Genomic DNA, 21,768 nt, shown 5'->3' with positions numbered 1-21,768 from the left:
AGTTTGTATGTTTTAAAGCATACAAATGCGTAAAAATGTTACATTTTCTTTCTTCCTTGGATATCCTAGGAATGCATTAGAATGATGAATTCAATAGGAAAGAAGGCTGATAAGGAATATCAGTGTTTTCCCACTGATAAATACAGAAGTTGTATCTATAACCTACCGCTGCATGCATGAGGAGGCTGACCACACTAACTTCCACCTATAGAGAAGATCAGGCTTTGAAGTTGGTGGGATTAGCCTGATGAGTGAAAGAAGAAAGAGATTTATTAGCAGCTCTGAGAGTAGAATCATAGACCCATTTAGGTTGGAAAAGGTCCTTACGGTCATCAAGTTCAACCATTCACCTAGTGCGCATACAGTGCCCATTACCAAACCATGTCCTTAACTGCCACATATCTTAAATACCTCTGGAGATGGCAACTCCACCACTTGCCTGGGCAGCCTGTTCTAATGCTTGACCACTCCTTCTGTGAAAAAACTTCCTGATATCTAATCTAAGCCTCCACTACCACATCTTGAAACTGTCAACCTATTGCTTGTTACCTGAGAAAAGCAGCTGAATTTCCTGCAACCTTCCTTCAGATAGTTGTAGAGACTGATGAGGTCTCCCCTAAGCTTCCTCTTCTCCAAATTGAGCAATGCTAGTTTCCTCAGCTTGTGTCTTGCTTTCTAGCCCTTTCACCAATTTTGCTGCACTCCTCTGCACATAATTGATCAACTCAATATTCATTTCTTGTAGTGAGGGATCCAAACTGAACACAATAATTGGGCTGTGGTTTCACCATTGAGAACAATCAATTTCCTGGTTTTGCTGGCCACACTTCTGATCTAAGCCAGCCTGCCACTGGCCTTCTTGGCTACCTGGGCACACTGCTGGCTCATGTTCAGATGGCAATTACTGGAAAACAAAGCAAAAACAGCTGGACACACCAAATTAGCTGTAGAGCACTGGATTGATATCCCCCATGCTAGGTACTTTATTCACCAAACATACTCATTCTGCACAGCTACATGTATTGAAGAGTTGCGGTGCCAAGATGATGAATATACATATTTCGTTGTTTCTTCCACTCTTAGCACATAGAAAAGAAGGATGTCCTCTGAGATGGCGGGTGCACAGCTGCTGCTGTAAGCTCCTGCCTGGTGCAGATGGGTGCATAGTATAAGAATGTACACATTTTACATCCGTCAAGATAATGAAGAGGTTGAGTTTCTTGCACTAGCCACTAGACTTGAAGGAAAAGGTTTTCAGCTGAGTACTTCTTGGAAAGCAGATATTCAGAGGTTTTCATAGAATCATAGAATCACCAAGGTTGGAAAAGACCTAAAAGAAACCCTAAAAGATTTTGTGTGAAAAGGAGAAAAGACACTTCTTCATAATGTGCAGGAAGCTCAGAAAGGATACCCTGAAGTTAGATGACCATAAAAGATGAATCCAGAAGAACAGTATTTTGTGGGATAGAATAAGCTCTGTTAAATACATGTCTGTGTTCCTTTTCTCCATAATTTGAAGGTATTAAGCTCTCTTCACCTGGGGTGTGGCCAGGCTGTGTAGTGAAGCAGCTTGCGTAATCCTTGGCTTCTCTCTGACAGTACTAACCAGAGGCTTAATTAACTGTGAACGCATGTGTGGTGATGTAGATGCTAATTCTCAGGCTAGACTGCACCATCACCTCATTTCATAGGAATCACTGTCAAATGGTAATCCACTCCAGGCACTTCTGGCCTGAGTTGGAGTGGAACAGGCACATTGGATATGAGGCAATTTGCCTATCTTGAGCTATCATGCATGTGAGTTGCCTACGTGCACGTGCCCATGTTTCCCTCTCTCTCTATACCTGCAAGCCCTGGAGAAACTACCTAGAGGCAGCTCTGTACAGGACAAGGGGAAATAATGAGACAGAATGAGTCAAAGTGGAAGGAAAAGACAAAGCATTACAGCCAACGGCTCTTTGCTTGCAGGAGGTGCATTGCTGGATGTGGCTTTTTCTTTCCCTTCTCATATCCTTATTTGTTCATCTTTTATCACAGGCCCTAGCCAGGCAATGTTCAAACTGAATAGCTCGTTTCTCCCCAGCTTACTGTAGCTCCTGCTGATGCTTCCATCTACTTCCCACTCCCCTGTTGTGCTGGAGTGTGTCATTAAGAAAGAGGACAGACAACTGGAGACACAGGAAAACAAGATGCATTGGCTTTGCCTTTGAATCAGTCAAAGAATTATTTCTATACTTTACACGCCTCACCCTGGCTTTCATTCTCACAGATGCTTTTGATACTTTTATTATTAACGGTCAGCAGCGGCAAATTCTTCTGCTGCTCCATCAATCCTTTTCTCTGCTGTGCTGAACTTCAACAGAAACGTCATTGCCTTGTGTGCATGTGTGATCTTGAAAAAGATATGGCAGTTGAAGCCCCAGCCTCGGTTTTGTTTAAAGTACAAAACCTAATATAAATAGAAAAACTTAAAGCTCAGAAGAAACACCTTATTTATTATGCTGCTGTTTTTGAGTTATTTCAAAGGCATATTGAATATATAGGTGGCACCTTCTATGAACATGCAGGTAAGTTTTTTTAATAAAAAAAAAGAGTATTCAATTACTTGTGCTCTGGCACAGAGCTAGGCTGACTGGAAACGAGCTCTCTAATGTTTGTTGCCCAAGAGAAGAGAAAAAGAGAAATGCAGAACTGAAACTCGCAGTGTCCTTATTGCAAAGTCAGGTGGACTGATTCCCTCGCTAAATCCTCTTCATTGAACTATGAAGAGCATCAATGTTCATCTGCTTAGAGCATGGAGATGGATAAAATGGCCCTTCCAGCACCAATCACTGTAGCAACTGTGAATACGAAGTATTCCTGGAACTGTGGGGAGATTGCAAGCTTTACCTCTGCAGATCTCCTATGATCCACTCTTTTACAAATAATGAATTTCCAGTTCACTGGAGTTCAGAAATGGCTTTTCCTAAAATAGCTGGTTTGTGGCAATTTCTGTCTCATTGTCATAACAGCAAGATGTATGGCAAATAGTTGTTAATCATCAGGACAAAGAAAAGGAATTAAAAAGCTGTGATCCCAAAACAAAATAATAGCAAGCAGTAATTCAGCACATGTGAATCTGGCAGAAAATCCTGTAAGGGTTTGGATGGATGTGTGTGCATGCAGGAGACTTCATATATTTATCTGAAAAGCTGTAGGAAACCTCCTAGTGAAGTTCTGAGACTTAATAGATAGGAGCTCAAGCAGAACATTTAGGGAGGGAGATTCTTTCCTTTCTAATATCTGTGTAAATAACTCCATGCGCTTTATTGGTCTCAAAGTCTACACAGTGGGTAGGAGGAGAATCAATAATTGTTTAAAACTTTGTGAATCAGATGAGCAAGACAGGCATGACAGCAGATTTCTGTTACAGATACTGCTCACTGGATGACTAGGAAGGAGAACTAGACAGGGAGAAGATAGGTACTGCCATGCTTTCATCCAGCCTGGAGCACAAGAGGCAACTATCTCTAGCCACAACCTGTGCTGATGGGGATCAGGCCTTCAAGCATTACAAAAGGGGCTTGCCTATTGAAATGCATATTGCTTGTTAAACTAAGGATTCTTACTCTTTAGTGATACTGTTGCTTTTTGAAACAGGGTTTGAATTCAGAGTCCAAGCCATATGGCTCAGGAATTCACCTCTGGTTCTTTTTAAGCTTAGAGGCTGCCCAGGAAGGTCACCGTCATCAGAGGCTTTCAAGAAAAAATAGATGTTGTATTGAGCAACATGGTTCAGTGGTATGGTGGTGATGGGTTGATGGTTGGACTAGATGATCTACTGGTCATTCCAACCTTAATGATTCTAAGATTCTATTAGAGAGTTTTCATCTAGATATAAAACCAGAAAGGATGCCACCACAGGCCAGGATCAGAACTAGTTAGTTCTCCTATTCTAGACATAAAGTGTCCACTCAGTGCTAATGCATGGATGCCTTAGAGCTGTCAGGGCTTCTTGTTGCCTGCTGTGGGCATGCACATGATGTGCTAATGAAGCAGCTGCTTGCCAGCAGGATGTCTAAACAAAAGTGGACCAGGATACTGTTTCTTCATGTTATGCCCAGGCTCTTTTTATTTTATCTTGGCAGCATGAGGAAGGTGACAAAAACCCTCTTAAAACACACCATATAGAGCAGGCTTTTTTGCCTCATGCATGGCTGGGTTTGACATTCCAGCCACTGGTGTAAAACACAGGTTGGAGTGAGCTGGAGTGAGTCATGCTGGGGGGAGTTCAGGGCAGGGAGGGGGTGTTCTCTGAGCAAGTGGCACCTCCTTACCAAAGTGTTAGGATCTAATTTGGAGCATGCAGTGAAGGGTAGAGTAGATCTTCACTGTCTCAGAAAGCTGCATTAAATGGCTGAATGATTACTCCCAGGCTAAGTAAGAGAAAAGGTGGGCTAGGAGTCCAGCCCCCTTCTTCCTGGCTCTGAGGGCAGCCTCAAGGCAGGAAGCCAGTGACCTTGGCTAACCAAATAAACCTTGCTGTGTGTGTGGGATTGAATTCCTAGGTAAGAATAGTGATGAATGCAGGAAAATAATAACGGAATCAAAGGAACGTATATACTCCTTATGTCCCTTTCCCACCATGGTAGAAAATGGTGCCAAGGAGCATAGAGGCAGTCAAGAACTACCTGGAGGAGGAGGCCTGGGTGTGCAGAGGGATGATGGGATGTCTTGATTTCTGCAAGAAAGAGGCAGTGTCTTTTCTTTGTAGATTTGGGGTTAAGTACCTCAGAGTCTTCCAGACTCCTTCCATCTCAGAAGCCTCAGCTCACACCTTTCACTCTGTGTTGGGGGGAAGTGAAGGTTTTGATTGGCCTTTGTCCCTTTTGAGAGGGAACAGAGCTCTTCCTGGTCATGCAGGTTAGAGTGGAGTAAGAACAAAAGGGGTACTATCTTACCCAAGATCTTATCTCCAAGGAGCCTCAAAAATTGCCCATTTCCTTACCTCAAAGACAATGAAAGACCAATCACACAGGTGAGCACCCTAAGATGTCCCTGCAGGCTCCCATTGGTCAACCAGCACAAGAGGTCCATGTGGGTACCCTGTCAGAACTCCTCTTCCTGAGCATCTCTGTAGTCCCAGCAGGCTACCAGTGAAAGTGAGGTGAGTGGATGGAGGTAACAAAGCCCAGCCCCATCCATGACAGCACTGACACCAGTGGATGTGCCATACCCTGTACAGTACTGCAGGGAGCAATGCAGTGCCATCCTCTGTGGCTGCCAGCATCCAGCATCAGCGCTAAGGAGCTTATGGCCATGGCTATATTACGTGTGTGGTTGCTAGGGAAACACTGGTTCTGAACTGGAACCAAAGCGGTGAGGGCTGGGACTCTTTTTTTTTTTCCTCTCTCTCTGATTCTCTCTCTTTCTCTCTCTCTCTTTTTTTTTTTTTTTTGGTAAACATTTAGAGCCTTGGCTATGTCTCTCCTAAAGAAGAGACAGCTAATTATGGGGCAACAGAAAATCTGCAGTCTCTGTAATCTAGTCAGATCTCAGCTCTTGATTTTACCTCCATTTTATAAAGGCTGAAGCATTTTTTTCCTCTTTAGCTTAAGGAATCTGAAGGGCACATCTACACAAGCTTTACTTTCAACTGCTTGCTCACACTGCACTCTGATCTAACAGAGGCAAGCCAGCTCTGATCCAAAGTGTGTGTAAACTATTTTGGACCCTAAAAATGATCTAAAATGGTTAACAAGGACAATTTCTAAAAAAAGAGTAAGTCCTGGTGAACATTACCTTATATTGACTACTTTACTTTGGCTGTGATCCATTCAGCTCAGAGTATGGGCACAGCTGACTTCACTGTCCATAAAGGCTGAGTAGACCTTGGCTTCATCAGTGCTGCAGGTGCTACTTGTGAGGACACAGAGGAACCAACAGATTTTCCTGCTAAACATTACTGCTTAAATAAGCAATGCAGAAAGGAAAGCATCAGTACTTCACGATTGATAAAAGGAACGAAGGCCCTCACAGACACACTATGGGTATAGTACTCAGCTGGGCTGCTGTGAGAGGAGACCTTCATCTCCTGAGGGGCTCTGATAGCATTGGGCTCATTGTTGAACTTTCAGGTCTTATCTAAATAGACTCTGTGAACCTTTGGAGGTTCAGATCAGGTTTGCTCATAATAAGAGACCAAAGGAATATTTGATGAAATGGAAGAGCAATTAATTTAGAAATGATAAAAAGAAATAGTATTTCATCTCAGATAGTTCATTTGCAAAATTTATTCAATGACATCTTGCCAAATACTGTGACTGGACTTTTTTAAGAGTGCTGGATAGTTTTATGGCTGCTGTTGATTGATATGGCTATACCAATGACATACCATTCAGCTTGCAGTCAAAATTCAGTCCTCAGTCTGGAGGGTAAGTCAGCCAGAAAAGAATCCCTAGGCAAACACCATGATGTAATTGGATGGATGAGTAATGGGGCAGTCTGACTTTCCTCTAATTGTTATGGGCTGGCCATATCAGGATATTAAGCCAATTAGTGGTCTTGGCCGAACTGGGAGAGGGGGAGCTAGGCCTATGCTGCCCAGTGTGGTAGCAATGTGGCTTAAGGGGGGTCTACCCAGAGTGACCAGTGGTTTGATCCATTATATGTAAGCTCATCAAACAAGGAAGTACACACATACAGAGATGAAAAAGGGAATGCAAAAGGCACAATGTGAAAATTCTTTATCCTGGCAGCTTGCTAACTGATATTTCCCCTCTGTGGAAAAGTGCTGGCATCCATATGTAATGTTTTGAGAAGCTGGTATAGAATACTATCATATATTGGTCTGCTTTGGCCAGTGATTGCGTATAAAATTCATAGATGATGGACCCTCCACCTTTGACAAACAACCTTTGGGGTTTTTTTAGAATTCTTTACACTGGGCAATTATACTTACCTGCTCAACTCTTTCATTTTTTTTACTAACTGCATGTAGTAAAGTGAAACATTCCCAAGATACAGTGTACAAAATCTAGAGTATCTCTTGTTTCCTCTTTTGCAAAACATTTAGAATGAATTATTTCTGCAGACTCTTAGATGGAAACTGGAAAACACTTAGCTGTTTTCAGCCCTTGAGTCATCTTTAATCAAAAACCTTTTTATTATGGCTTTCAGGAGCTACTTGGAGCTAGAGTACTTGCAAGTTGTCCCTGGGCTAGAGTTTGGCAGCAAACCAGTTTTCACTACTACTAAGAGATTAATGCCCAAATCATGATTGAAAGCTGTATGTATGTTAATACTTAAGTATACAGTTAATGTCACTATACATGTGAATCTTGGTTACCCATTATCAGGGTATCAAAACTGAGCTTCACTGGCAATTCTAGATTTCTCACTGCAATAATTCTCAGCAGCCACAAGGGATGACTGCTGCCAGCAAAGTCCTAGAGAGTCAGCAACTATTCTCCTGAGTGCTGCAGGCCTTTTTGTTGGCCACTTGGAAGCCCCTCCTCGCAGGGAGCATGACAGCAGCATGCTCACCCGTAATAGAAGGTTCTTATAACCCTCTACTAACTTGTCATGCTCTAACTGGTTTTGTACAGTATTCAGCCTGTTAAGGCCTGCTGATACCTTGTCAATCTGGGCTTTGTTTTTGCCATGACAAGTTTCAAATTGTTGTGTCAGCAGTGGAAAGAGTGAGGCCTGGTTTCCTCTTGTTTTGTGTTTTGCGTCCCTGAGGCACGCTTTTTCCAGCTATAACAACCTTAACTTTCCTTCCTCTTCCTTGTGATGTCTTTTAGTATGTAGTGTGCCACGTGGGTGCACAATGACCGTGCAGTAGCTCACTGTGTTTTGAGTCCTGCCTGCCTTTCCATCAGCGGGGACACAGAAAAATGTCTCTCTCATCCACCAGTTTTTATAATCACTTCTCTATAACACGATCTTTGAGATGTGTCCTTTCACATAATAAGGCCAGTTCTGTAGTTATTACTAGAACAAGTGAGGGAACTGATAAATAATGTGGTTATATAAACCACATTTATGCATCTAACAAGTTCAAACTTCCCATTGACAGCACGTTCCCAGAGCAGCTCTGAAGATTTGCACCAAAAATGATTTGCTCATCTGAGAATCAGAGCACTGGGAAAGGATTGCAGGAGGTCATCTGCTCCATCTGCTGCACAAGCCAGTATCAGTAACAGCCCAGGGAATCTATTGCAGTAAGATAAGAGAGTTTTGAAATCCCACTAAATCAACTAAAAGGGTGAAGAATGACATCAACAAATGACACATTCTAACATGCTGCAACTTTACTTTGAATAGGTTTTGTTGTATGTGTTTTTGTGGGCATAGGTTTTGTGTGTATGTGTGTGGTGGACGCAGAGATGCTGTTCTAGAACCCAGTCTCACCATGTATCATTGTGTTCTCACACACCCAGCTGCAAGCACTCAAGGACAGAACTCACAGGATGAGGCAGAACACAATATTAAAAACAGAGTTTTATTGTATTGAGTTGTTGAAAACTAAATAAAAAAATTAAATGTGAGAAGAAAAAAACAAATAAGCTGAAGATTCTGTCTCCAGGCTAGCCTGAGGCAGTGATGCATTTGTGGTAAGAATAAACAGAAGTAAATGAACACTTAAGCAACAAAGATTCTGATTTCCTGTCAGATTTGTTATAACAAACGGACTCAGAAATATAGAAAATTTAATTATAAGACTTTGAACTGTTGCAGCATTTTCCATCATGAACAATAAAACTCCCAGTGAATCAGGTATCCCACCAGGACTGTGACAAATAGGTACACAGTGGTGTCTCAATTTTGAAGAAAAGAAATACTTTGGTAGGGAAATTAAAGTCTGTGTTTTCCCAGAAGTTATTTGGTTCTTGCTTACCCCTTTTTGCCCCTATAGAATCTGTGGTAGGCAGTGCTGAAGTCTGAACAGGAGGCAGCTCTGTGTGATTTGCTGTAGGTCATGGAGGAATTTTGCAAATCAAGACAGTACTAAAGACACAAGAACAGCTTTTCTTTTAAATCAGGAAAATGAGAATAGAGTTTTGGAAAGGGATAATGGCCTGAGTCATGAGGATCATAACTGGGGCACTGGAAAGGAAGAACTGGGCTGACCCCCGTTAATAAATGATGGCTATACAGAAGCCCTATTAGTACATCAGCAAATGGGGTTAGGTATCGAATCATAAAATCATATAATGGCTTGGGTTGGAAGGCATCTTAAAAATCATTTAGTTCCATCCCCTGCCATTAGGGTATACTGATGTTCCTTAAAGCCTAACACAAGGGAGCAGCTCCCAGAGCAGTAAAAATTGCATTTCCTTTGCACCTATGCAAAGATAGCAGCGTAGGACATTTTGGGGAAGAAAAAAAAAAAAACAAGAGTCAAATATGAAAAGCAAACACATGCTCCTTAGATTCCTTGTGCATAGCTTGACACACCTGGCTCTTGTGCGGTCTGGCTCTTGCACTAGACTTGCTAAACAACTTGCCCACCGCTACCAAAAATCTGTTCAAGGCTCAGCCATCGTATCAACTCAGCATGACATAGAACCAGGTTACATTTGCATCACCTGCATGGCGGAAGCTTAGAAAGAGAAATAAAATGCCTGTCTCCGCACTTCCTAAGTCAGCAGCTATGGGTGGCCCACTGCAGCTCTTCTTAGGGGTCCTGCCATTTCCTCTGCTTTAGGGATGTTCTGAAGTTTTCTACATACTCAGAAGGAGTTTTGCTCTCAACAGAAAGATGTTTGCAAGGGAGTAATTGCTTTTACATGCCTGGGGAATCCAGAGAAGCTGTTAGGAAGGAACTTGCAAGAAAAGCAATTTGGGAACCTCTCTGTGACCTGTCATAGCTAAGGTAAACAGCTTGCTAAAGGGCAGAGTTTGGTTTCAAGTGGTGCAGCTGCAGGAGGGCTCCTCAGAGTGGTCTGCATCTTAGCCAAAGGCCTGCAACCTGGACCTGGTCACAGGTCCAGGTCCAGAGTCAGGTTGTGCCCAGCTCCCCATGCAGCACCTGCATGGGCCTGCTGCTGAGGTACAAAAGGCACTCAACTTCTAAGTTGTGGCAGTAATACTTGGTCACTCCTTGAATCTTGCACCATTTCTGTGAATCCCCTCTCCATCCACATATGAACTGTCTCCTAAAGAGTCCTCTGGATGAGTGCCTTTGTACAGAGTACAATCCAGCCTCCTTCCCTAAAGGGTTAAACGTGCTGGAGGGGGAGGCAATACTTGTCCCAGCAGCGGCAAACTTGAGCAGATTTTCTGTGGGAAGCCATCTGTCAAGCTGGGGAGTGGTGCTGTGTCAATTGATCAGCTCCTCCTCCAGCTCTGCTCTGCAAACTACGGCTTCCTGACCTTACAGGGTGACAGTGGGGGAGTAGTAGGATCTCTGGAGGCACCGAGATCCTGTAATAGAGGCTCTCTACTCCCAGACTGGGTGAGGGACACCTCTTCTGCATCTTACTTTTCTCTTGAAGCAGCTTGCTACGAGGAGCCCAAGTTTATGGGTGAAAGGCTGTAGGATGAAAACAAGCCTTTTTCAGGGGATTGTATTACACCTGGGTGATGCACAACATAAGGAACTACTTCTAACTCAAGCTATCTCTATCCCAAACTTAAATCTGTCTTTTAATAGCAATGGTGAATCACGTTTTGGGTGCTCCAAGGTGAAAAAGGAGAGGGTGAACTATGAAATTTCTGCAGTTTTAAAAAAGGAGCTTGTGGTGCTTTCTGAAACTTTAAATTTCTGGAGAGACAAAACATTGCTTTTTGATTTTAAATTAATAAAGCACTAACAAACCAGTAGGCAAAAAATGTAGATCTGCCTCCTAATCTAAAATCTTTCACTGCACTACCACAGTGAAGTCAAATTCCTGCTCTGATAGCCCCGTGATTCTCTGTCAGTTTAGGTATCTTATCTTTTTCCCTGGTTTTCCATTAGGTGTGGTCAAAAATAAGGAGAGAAGTCATTTTTCTGTGTTTGCTTTTTTTTTTTTTTTTTTTCCTCCTAAACTGCACTCACGGAGATTCTCATTGAGCTCCATCAGCACTTCTCCTGATTTATTGTGAAAGGAACACTTTCTTCCACACTGTTGTATGTCCTTCCTTCATCACCCCTCTTTTTTTTTTTTTTCTTCTGAGTGCTGAGTTGGTTAGGGAATGAAGAACAATTGGCTAGCCCAAGCATTGGTGTGATTAAGTGCAAAAAAAAATCTTGCCAAGCCAAAATCTGGGCTGGCTTGCACTTCCTGAATGCTTTCATTTTGAATAGAAGTTGCATCTTCTTGCAGCTTCTGTAATAAAGATGCGAGCAGTTGTGTAATAATGGTAATCACATGCACAGCCAGATGGTTCATGCTCTTTGATTTGAGGAGCGATGTATCTATTTCTCTGTAAAGGTGAGCTGTTAAGCTGGGTTGTAGTAAGTCTACCTATTTTGTGTATTGATATTTGATGTTCTGCTATGCTCTGGTTAGTGAGGAGTGCTGAATTTTCTGCCTGAGTTTTTGAGAGAGAATTTCCTTCAACTGTGCTGTGCACTCATGTGGAATGAACTGTCAGCATGTGCTTTAGCTGGAGCTTCTGACGGGGTTTTGAATCTCAGAGACAGCAGTAGCTCCTGCACCTTGCTACCATGTCTAGTAACTCCTGTGTGTGCATGTCCTGCGTGTGCAGCCTTGAAATAACTATTGGATTTACCATCTCATGTCCCTTCCTGATCACCGAGGAAAGCATCCAGACGTCTAGATCCCGTGTGTCAAATCTTTCTGTAATTCAGTAGTCAGGTCCTTCAACTCTTAGACTCTCTGATAGAAACTGTGGAATTTTGCTGTCAATGCAGAATTTCCTGTGCATAAAAATAGAAGAGCTTTTGTTGAATTAATATATAAAAAAGTAGTTATCACTCACAGTGTAGCAATCAGTTTGCTACAGGTGGCTTGCAAAGGCACAGTGCAATGAAGGGTATTGAAGATGCTTCTTCAGGCTGTCTTCGATATCAGGCAAGTGCTGTGGCAGTTATTTAATCTTTCATCTGTTTTTTCTGATTGTCTCTGTAAGCTTCAAAGATAAAACATATCTCTTGATTTTTTTCCTGAGCACAATTGTAGTTGGGGAAGGGTGTGAATTCCAGTGATCAGAAAACTTGAACTGTGTTCCACAGATTGTGAAGCTCAGTTGCTGCTCCTGTTTCCAATTTGCCTTCTTTTTTTTTCTTTTTTCTTTTTGTGTACATTTATTTTTCCAGTGAGTAAAGAACAGCCATAAGAGAACTTTCACGAGTGGGTGGTTGAAGTGAATAGAGGTTAATCACCAGAACTCACAGGAAAGGCTTGGGGATCTGAGAGTGAAAACTCCGTATAGGACATGACCAACTGGAAGTTGAGGAAAAAGAATCAAGGCTGGTCAGAAGATCAGAGTTATTTTTTTTCCTGGAGTTGCTGAGCTTTAGCATATTTTTACTGATAGACAAAATGGCAATAGGTAATAAAAAGCATGAGTAAAGAAGGGATGGACGCCTGATTAACTGACACCATTGTGGAAAACCAGCTTTACCTGCTGAACTGTCAGAGAGTGACTTTGGTAGAGAGTTGGTATAGTGGAAATGCTAAGTTACAGCTTGAAACAGTGATTGAACACCTGGTGGGAAGGCAGGGCCAACCCAGGGGAGCTCAGGTGCATGCAGTTCACCTGACCAGAAGGCATGAAGCCAGGATCCAGCCCTTCCCAGACTTTACGTAAGGGTTGGTAGCGGAGGCAAGGGTAGCTTGCTGGAGATCCCTGTTTGCCTGAGGTCTTCTAAGGGTAAGCATACTTTTCCCTTTGTTTCTGTGTTCATGGCTGCTGCATTTGGGGCTTGTCCTCATTTGCTATAGCCTAGGACTTTACTATCATTGCTGTGCTTTTCATCACGTTACAGCGTTACATTGGGAATATCTTGAGGTAATGTTTTTGGGCATTTACACAAGGAGTTCCCCTAATCTAAAACTCTTGACTGCTTCCTTTTGGATTTTTGGTTCAGCTTTTCTGGCAGGGAAGAAGAAGCGGTGATCGGATTTGGAGGGTTTCCTTATTGTGATGTGAATCTCTGCAGAAAGATAACAGTAATTCTACCTTTTTTGTTTATGATCAAATCCTAACCTGTTGAAATCAGTGGGAGTTTGCAGTTGGTTTTAAACAACAAAGATCAGATTGTAAGAGAGCATATTAAGAAATGGTTTTTTTTTGTTTCTATCAAGAACAGGGCAAAAGCAGGGATTTGGATTTTACTGAATCTTTCAGATATTGAAATGGTGGTATCTTGTAAAAACTTAGGATGAAAAAGGCTTACACTATGCCACTGAAGAGATGATCTGTGCAAAATGCCTTTGGAGTCTTGGAAGTTATAAAGTGGTGCACGTTCTGATTCTCACAAAGATGAACCTGGCATGACAGAAGGCAATGAATGAACACTTCATAAAATATATGACATATGTTATTCTATATGGCATTCTATAAAATATGACAATAAACAAGACCCTAGATTTTTTTTTCAACTTTAGCATGTTCTAAGTTGTTCTGAAATGAGACTTCGTAGTTGTAGTACTTCATGCTACTGCTTGTTTTGAGAAGAAACAGAAGCAGAGGTTCTCAGATTTGTGTTCAATGATTGTACCTAATCTAGGTGCATTTCAGTCTGGATATTAAGCTAGAGTACTGTCCCAAACTTAAAACAAACAAACAAACAAACAAACTAAAAAACCAAAGCTGCTTTGTGCCCTCTTTATCCTACATGTAGTGTTGTGATAATCCTGGTATTAAAGCTGTTGATTTGTGCAAACATAGAATATTTTGCATGTATTCTTTTTCTGGCCTTGTTTGTGCTCCAGTTGTTCTCTATCTGTTTGAATCATGCCTAATATTTGAAACATTAAGTAATTTCAGCAACGTGCCTTTAAAAATAAATTAAGGACAGCTGGTCATAAAAAAAGCTTTTACTTCCTTCCCACTTGCTTCACTTTGTTAAAAATCCTTAAAATGTGGCCAAGACATGAAGTGCAAGATTCTAACTGTATGCCTCCCCTTCCACACTCAGTGAGTTGACTAGGAATGTTGTCTATTTCCTTTGACCTATTCTTGTTTTCTCTTTCTCTTTGACTTCCTATTCTAGGATGAGTCATCCATGTTCTTCCAGTTTGGCCCATCAATAGAACAGCAAGCTTCAGTCATGCTCAACATCATGGAAGAATATGACTGGTACATCTTCTCCATTGTCACTACTTACTTTCCTGGTTACCAGGACTTTGTGAACAAGATCCGCAGTACCATTGAGCACAGCTTTGTGGGTTGGGAACTGGAGGAGGTCCTTCTGTTGGACATGTCCCTGGATGATGGAGACTCAAAGATCCAGAACCAGCTCAAGAAGCTCCAAAGCCCTGTTATCCTCCTCTACTGCACCAAGGAAGAGGCCACCTACATTTTTGAGGTGGCCAACTCTGTGGGTCTGACAGGCTATGGTTACACGTGGATCGTGCCCAGCCTGGTGGCAGGGGATACAGACACAGTGCCATCTGAGTTCCCCACTGGGCTCATCTCTGTCTCATATGATGAATGGGACTACGGTCTTCCTGCTAGAGTGAGGGACGGAATAGCCATAATCACCACGGCTGCTTCTGATATGCTGTCTGAACACAGCTTCATCCCCGAGCCCAAAAGCAGCTGTTACAACACCCAGGAGAAAAGGATTTACCAGTCCAACATGCTCAACAGGTAAGGAGAAGGGATGGGTTAGCTTTACAAAAAAGGGGTCTCAAGAACTTCTGACCGCCAGAGCAATTTTGGTAGGCCGTTGCTTCAGTGCTGTGGGTAGTGTTGGCTAGGAACCCTGGCCAAGGGGAGTTGTGCTGATGGTGGTACTTGTGTTGCTGTTAACATCGCTACTGTCACTCCTTTGAAAAAAAACATCATTATCAAAATATCGTATGAGGAGGAAGCCAGCACAAAGCAAAGGCACAATGAAGATATGATGCAAAAATATGAGTGTGCCCTTTGATGCACAACAGATTTGCTCTTGTTACATCGTTGAACTCCTTGGAGAGTCTGTACATGAATGGGTCTGTAAGTGGCACATGGGTTCTTAGTGTAAGTAGTGTGGATTTTTGTATTTAAATCTAGAAGGGCCCAGGTTCCATTCCAGGAACTAGCAATGCGTAAATAGGTGTTCCTTTGTAGATGGTTGTGTAACCCAACTGGGAAATTTCCATGGCTCCTGTTGTCTGAATACTGAGTGTCCTTCTGCTGTCCACTACCCCTGAATCAGAGGAGAGAAGGAAGTGTGGAGAGGCCTGGAGAACTAGATCTGGAAAAAGAATTAAGGTCAACAAGCCTGTTGAGCTCCTGCTTTATCTTGGAGGCATCTAAAGTCTTCAGGTGTCTTAAGCATCTGGTTTACTTCCAAGAAAAGGGATTTCTGTTATCATCCTGCTCATTGGCATCTCATTGGTGACTGTCTGCTGACTGTTTCAGATCTCATTCTCTCTTGTGCACACTGAATAGAGAGCCTAGACATCTCCATCAGGACTGGGAGTTTTTCTAGATGGCAGAGAATGTTAAATAAAAATATGTGTGTTTACACACACATATGCGTGCACACACACACACAGATATATATATATAAAAACTGGAAAAACTATTTGAATAAGTATCTTTCTCTGATCCAGTTTCAGATGTTCTAAAGAAACAGTGCTAAGATGCCTGTTAGAGGTCATAGAGGAAGGCTCTGGTGGGACAAGTTCTCAAGCAGCACTCAGATTACTAATTTCCCTTTATTGTCCCAGCTAGAACTTTCGGGCGTAGCTAAGCAACCCAGATAGACATGGAAAGAAGTGCAGTATCTGCAATTAACCACTTGCCTTCTGACCTGCTCAGCTGTCATTCTCCAATGTTTTTCATATAATATCCTTGGGCAGGTTGATTCCTTTGCAGTGTGAGATGGAGAATCCAGGTAGTAGTTGTCATGAGAGGTGGCTGCAGAGAGCACAGCATCCTTGTTCATTTGTCATGATGAATCATAGAATACTGTAAATGTGATGGATTGTCTTGTGTGCTGTGACCTCTCACTACGAACTGTTAGGAAGATAGAGGGACAGGTGGACTGAAAAGCAGAATGCAATTTTGCATTGTCTGGAAGCTGGGGGCTGAAATAAGTCTCCTCTTTGGTCTATTAGGTTGCCCATGATTCTTTTCGTTCTTTCTTTGTCTCTGTGATCCATTGACACATTAGCAGTCACTGTCATGCTTTCCTCTTCCCTACACTGGCTTTTTGTTGTCTGCAAGCCCTTGAATCACCAAAAATGCCCAATGCGTTTATCCGTTTCCTTCCCAGCCAGGCCTAGTGGAAAAGGGTGTTTTCTGTTGCTCTGTTGAGTCATCACTGGAATGATTAAACAGGAAAAAAGTTATATTTAATACATATAAAGTTATCAGAAGTCACATAAAGGCAGGTTGCTTTTTACTTTTCTGAGTAGAGATTCTGAAAGGGAGAGCTATGCTGTGACTTTTCAGCATTTCTTTAGAAAACAAAATGTTGTCTCCTGCTGTGAGATGCTGTGTTCTGTAGAGACCTGCTAATTAGCTGATGCACAAAATCATACCCATATAGCTATGCTACGTATGACCCATCAGATCTCTGAAAAGCTCTTCTTGGCATTGGATAGGAGGCACCAGCTCAGAAATGCTCTAATCTCTAAATATGACAACACTGTTGTGTAGTGTAGATATGCCCTGGAGCCTGGGCATCCCACACTGAAGCAGTTCTTGTCAGTTTGGAAAGTATTATATTTTTTCTCACCTTTGTGGCCCAAATCGTGTTGTTTCTTTTCCCTTGTCGTGGTTATAACGTTCATGGGAATGACTGCAGGTGCATGTGCATATACCCAACTTAGTTTGGACGCTGACATCAGTCTCTCTGAAAAGCCAAGGCAATTAGTCCAGGCCAAGCTCCATTCTGCCTCTGCTTAGATTGCTTTGGGCATCTGCACTAGCTCAGAAATCACTATACTCTGTGGAAGTTGCTTCTGCAGCCGCAGTGTAAATAATCGCGTTGCCTTGCACGACACTGACCTGTGATATGCTAGTATGGGAGTTCTTTCTCCTGCAAACACTTGTACTCTGTCTGTACTTTTGAGAGAGATGGTTGAACAGCATGAATTCCAGTGAGTTATATGCTTGGGCTTCTTTTTAAATGCAATTACTTTCAGACACCTTTTGGCATGTTATGTGGTGTCCAAAATCAGCATTTGCCTTTGCACATCCAAAGTTCTAACAGAAATGTGATCAGCTTCAAGCTCAGCCTTACAGCCTGGGATCTGGACAGGAGGAAGGAGAGGAGAGGGAAGTGGGAAGAAAGCAAAGATGAAGATATGAGTTCACCTCACTACCTGCAGAGGTTAATGGTTATGATCTGTGTTCATACCTTCAAGTCTTGTTGAACTCACTGGAATTTACTATGTGCTAAGCTTTAAACCTCTCCTGGTATGCTTTGGGCTGGACTGAAGGTTCTGGAAAACTAATTTTAGACATGCCCCGGACCTGGCAATACTATATTCAGCCATCTGCAGCTTACAGTTCCCCCTCCGCATGCCTACACAGAATAGAGAAATGTATGTATGTGGGTTTGATGTCTGGGGAGACTGCAAAGTGTGTGTGTGACCTCAGATAATACATCACCACATAGCTGGGGTTTCAGAAACTCCTGAAGTTAATCCAAGGTGGTCTGGTTTGCTTCAAATCCATTGCTGGAAGGCAGTAAAAGAATCTACCAATTTTATTATTTGGAAAGTGACACTTATAACTAAAAAACATGTGAACTTTAGTTCCGCTGAAACACTTCACTTGCTAAGACTGTGACTTTGTCATTTCCCTATTTCTGCTTCTGAATCCTTTTGTAGTAGTTCTGAATGCAGCTAAAATCAAATGGTCCCACTCCATTGATATTTCTCCATATTTTTATCTGCTAATTCATGGGCATTTTTTTTTTTTTTTTTTGGTTTTGTAAGCACTTGCACTAAGAAAGCTTTGCCTGAAGTATGGCTAGAGGCATAAAGAGAATCAGGATGGACTGTTACTTAAATGCCATTTCTCACCAATGTAGGTGTTTGGTATGCATCTCCTCATGTTAATAATGGTCTCATAGCAACTGTTGCTTGTCAGTCTTGAAACTGGTACTCCTTTGTGTTGGATTAGAACTGCAGAAGTGTGAGTTTGCAGATTTTGTCCTAGAAAATGAGCTTGCTAGCTAGTAGAAGCATGATATCATAAGGAAAGTTAGTTCTACAAAAAATGTTATTTTTCTTTCTGAAAGATTTGAAGGATTCTTGAAAGTTTTCCTCCAGTGAGGGATTTATTTCAATTTATGCTGTTAATAGGCTTAGGTGATCACATAGAATTCAACTATCCAAATACTGTTTTCCAGTTCAATTACACTCTTTAATTCTTTGGTGTTTCTTTTAATAAGTATCTGTTTATTTATTCCAGCATCCAGAAAGCTATCTGGTTTGAAAGTTCCAGTCTACTGAATCTGTAGTTATCTTGATAACCGGTCTTCTCCAGAGCATTCAGCAAATCACTGTGCTCCCTACTCTCTTCTGCCACATGAGAAGATTTCAGAGATTGAGAAGGAGTTTCTAACATGATTTTCCTCTGGAGAGATGCTCAGATTTGGAATTCTTCCTTCTTGCCCTTCCAAGTAGAGTTAATAACCTTCTAGGCATTCTGCAAAAGTCATCTGCTCTCTCTTCAGCATGGCTGCTAAGGAGTGAGTGGGCAGAGGTGGATGCATTCAGAGGCAGCCTTCTGCTTATTTTGTTATTTTAATAGATGGGACAGATTTCCTTGAGCTCAGGATGGACGCTTCTTACTATATTTTAGAAGTGGGAAGAAATAACTAAATGATGGGAGCATTCTTGAGAGAGGTATTCAGGGATGAGTCGTGGTAAAAGAATGTGTTTTCTGGCACATGTCATTTGAGGAATAGAAGCACAGCCATTTTGTATGGCTATTCAGTCATTGGGCTATACATAAGCTATGCTTCTGTTATAGTCTTCAACAAGACCTGGGTTCTTCCTACTGGTTGTCATGGCTGCTTGTGAATGCTGTGCCATAACTACTAGTTTGTTGTTGTAGGGTTACTAATGAGTTCTCCACTGATTGGCTTTAATAGTCTCTCATTTAATACAAGGCTGCACACACCAGATTTCATTTTAATAAAAAGCGCAGTGAAGCATTTGCTTTGGAATGAAAATACAAATGTGGAATTATACTGCCTTTGCAAAGAAATACATTAAGAGGGGAACAAAGATAGGTTCAATTCTGCGCTTCAGATTCCTCAAATATGAAAACAGCTGGCAAGCTAGTTTGGTGCATTTTTTGGACATGATATTTCCTCTCTGGAAGAAATAGACTTTCATCTGGAGCTTTTCATTCCAGCCAGTTAAGAAAGGCCAGGCTGGATGGGGTCCTGATCAATCTGATCTAGTGGCTGGAAACCCTGCCTGTGGCAGAGGGGTTGGAATTAGATGATCTCTGAGGTCCCTTACAACCCAAACCATTCTGTGATTCTATGAAATGCAAAAGAGCCTCTGAGGAACTGCTGGAAACTTTTTCCTGGGACACCAAGGGCAAGTTCTGTTCTCAGAGGACCTAATTCCCCTAGTGGGTAGTTAGGAATTGCTGGGACTTGGAACACCTGAATGTGAGGTCATTGAGTAGCGAAAGTATGTGCAGCAGGATTGTACAAATATATTGGTCCCCTGGAGGCCCATGACCATAGTCATTATTTCTGTCTCTGAAAGGTGCAGTCCAGCTATCACTCTGGACCTGGTTTGCCTAGTTTAATGCTGAGGATGTTTCCCAGGCAGAACTTTCACTTCCTTTCTGGGCCACTCCTAACCCACTGTCCTGCCCTTTCTTAGATCTGGTTGCAGTAGCTGTTGCCTGCCATGTCACACACAAGTCATTTGTCATATTTGTGACATGTCATTTGCAGATACTGTTTTGGAGCTTGTCTCACGTCCAAGTGAGGCGTACCTTCCCACAGCTCAGTATTCGTGTTGTTGTCCTTTGTCTGTTTGTAGGATAGATGAATGAGCCCTGTGCTAGCAGCTAGAAGCACTGGTCAGCCCTGAAGTCTTACTGCCTTTGGGACTGTTTGCCAGCTGTCTGGGAAGCTCTGCTCTAGCCCTTAAATCCACGCTGCTCCAAGATTGGGAGGCACAGTGCTGGTACTCCTTCACTCCTCAGAGGAAGAGAGAGAAGAGATAAATGGTGTGTTCCCAAAGATGTGAAAATTGCCCTTTTCAAAACTTGGAGGATGAGGGAAGATGTGCAACTTTTGACCTTTCTAAGCCTTTAAGCCAGCATCTTGTTAGCAGCTTGTTACGCTCCTGCTGGTCAGTGTATCCGGTTGCTGTCAGGCTAGTGCTGGCTGGCAGGACGTGGATTGAGCACTGTTGGTGGATTAGAAGTCCCTGCTGTTGAAATTTGCATGTTCCTGTCACGGCTTCAGCAGCAGCTGGAGGCCAGGGCTGGGCAGTGCCTTTCACTCCAGTGGGGCATGCCTCCTTTCCTATATTTCCTGTTGGATGTCACTCTATTCTCTGCTGCTCATGCAATAGAGCTTCATAGCCCCTGTTGGATGTCTTGCTAGAAGGCTGCAGCATCAAGTCAGCATGTCGTGCTGATAGGAGAGTGAAGACCCCTGGTGTCTGGAAAGGAGTGTATGATGGAGGGCCAGACAGCAAAAATCTGTTCCTCTTCAGATGTTGCAGGATACCTTGGTCTTGCAGGGCGAGGCTTTCTGTGAGGGAGAGAGGTGATGCTCGCTCTGTGTGGGCAGCTGGATGTATAATTCTCTATACAATTAAAATAGGGTGGGAGGATTCAGATGAAGTGATGGGCTTTAGGCAGGGGCTATCTTTTGATTAGAGGACAGCTTCTTTTGTAAAGGCCTCCAAAATCCACCAGCTGGGAATAAATTTCAGTATGCGCCATCAGTTTCCAGATGGGAAAATGTCCATGTTCTGCTTCCAGCCCTCTGAGACATCTCCTGCTCTGCAGCCAAGTCCAATTAGTGCTAATACTGTGGCAACTTCACTTGCTGGTCACAATATGCTGTAACTTGTGCACTCAGCCTCTCTGCACTCTTCTTAAAAAACGAATGAAAATCCTCTGTGGCAGAGCTGAAAGAAGTGGTGTGAAACCACAAGCCCATCATGGGCTGTGGTTTGGGATCTTTCCTCTTAACAACATGCAGTCAGGGTCCTACAGGTCCAAAGTGCACCAGGGGATTTGAAAACTCGCGTTAGCAGATCAGAGGTGGGGAAGTGAGAAACAGCCACCTTCCTTTAGGGACTGCTGTGTTGTGGCTCTGGGTGTTTTGGACTGCACACCTGTGAAAGTGGATGGTGAGCCATTTATGGTTTCATTACTGGATGCTGTAAAGAATGTGCTTTTTCTTTTTCCTGATAGAAGCACTCCTCTTTTTTTTTTTCTTCATCTTCCCCCCCCCCCCCCCCCCCCGACTTAATGTTCTTACTATCTTTCAAGTTTTTAAAAATAGGATCTACTGCGTTGCTATGGCTCCCTGTGCAACTCCGGAGCGGATTTCTCATCCCTTTGATGCAGTTTGGGTTCCCGATGCGGTGTGACAAGGCATCAGCCTGGCACGCCGCCTAGTGGCTCTGACCTGGGGGTTGGATCAGTGCTCATCTGTGGCAGAAATACACAAAT

At 42.7% G+C, this 21,768-nt stretch overlaps 1 protein-coding gene across 1 annotated transcript in view; it reads left to right on the top strand.

The window, feature by feature from the left end:
* Positions 1-21,768, top strand: part of GRIN2B (glutamate ionotropic receptor NMDA type subunit 2B) — a 165,135-nt gene that overhangs the window by 35,496 nt on the left and 107,871 nt on the right. The window contains exon 2 of the mRNA XM_042815977.1: positions 14,153-14,751. Coding sequence (XP_042671911.1) covers positions 14,153-14,751 — 599 coding nt within the window. The remainder of the gene's footprint in view (positions 1-14,152; positions 14,752-21,768) is intronic.

Source organism: Centrocercus urophasianus, unplaced genomic scaffold (genome assembly GCF_019232065.1).
Source record: "Centrocercus urophasianus isolate 14NV4802_14NV808 unplaced genomic scaffold, USGS_Curo_1.0 seq_15, whole genome shotgun sequence".
Lineage (NCBI taxonomy): Eukaryota > Metazoa > Chordata > Aves > Galliformes > Phasianidae > Centrocercus > Centrocercus urophasianus.
This window is presented reverse-complemented; position numbering and strand designations above follow the sequence as displayed.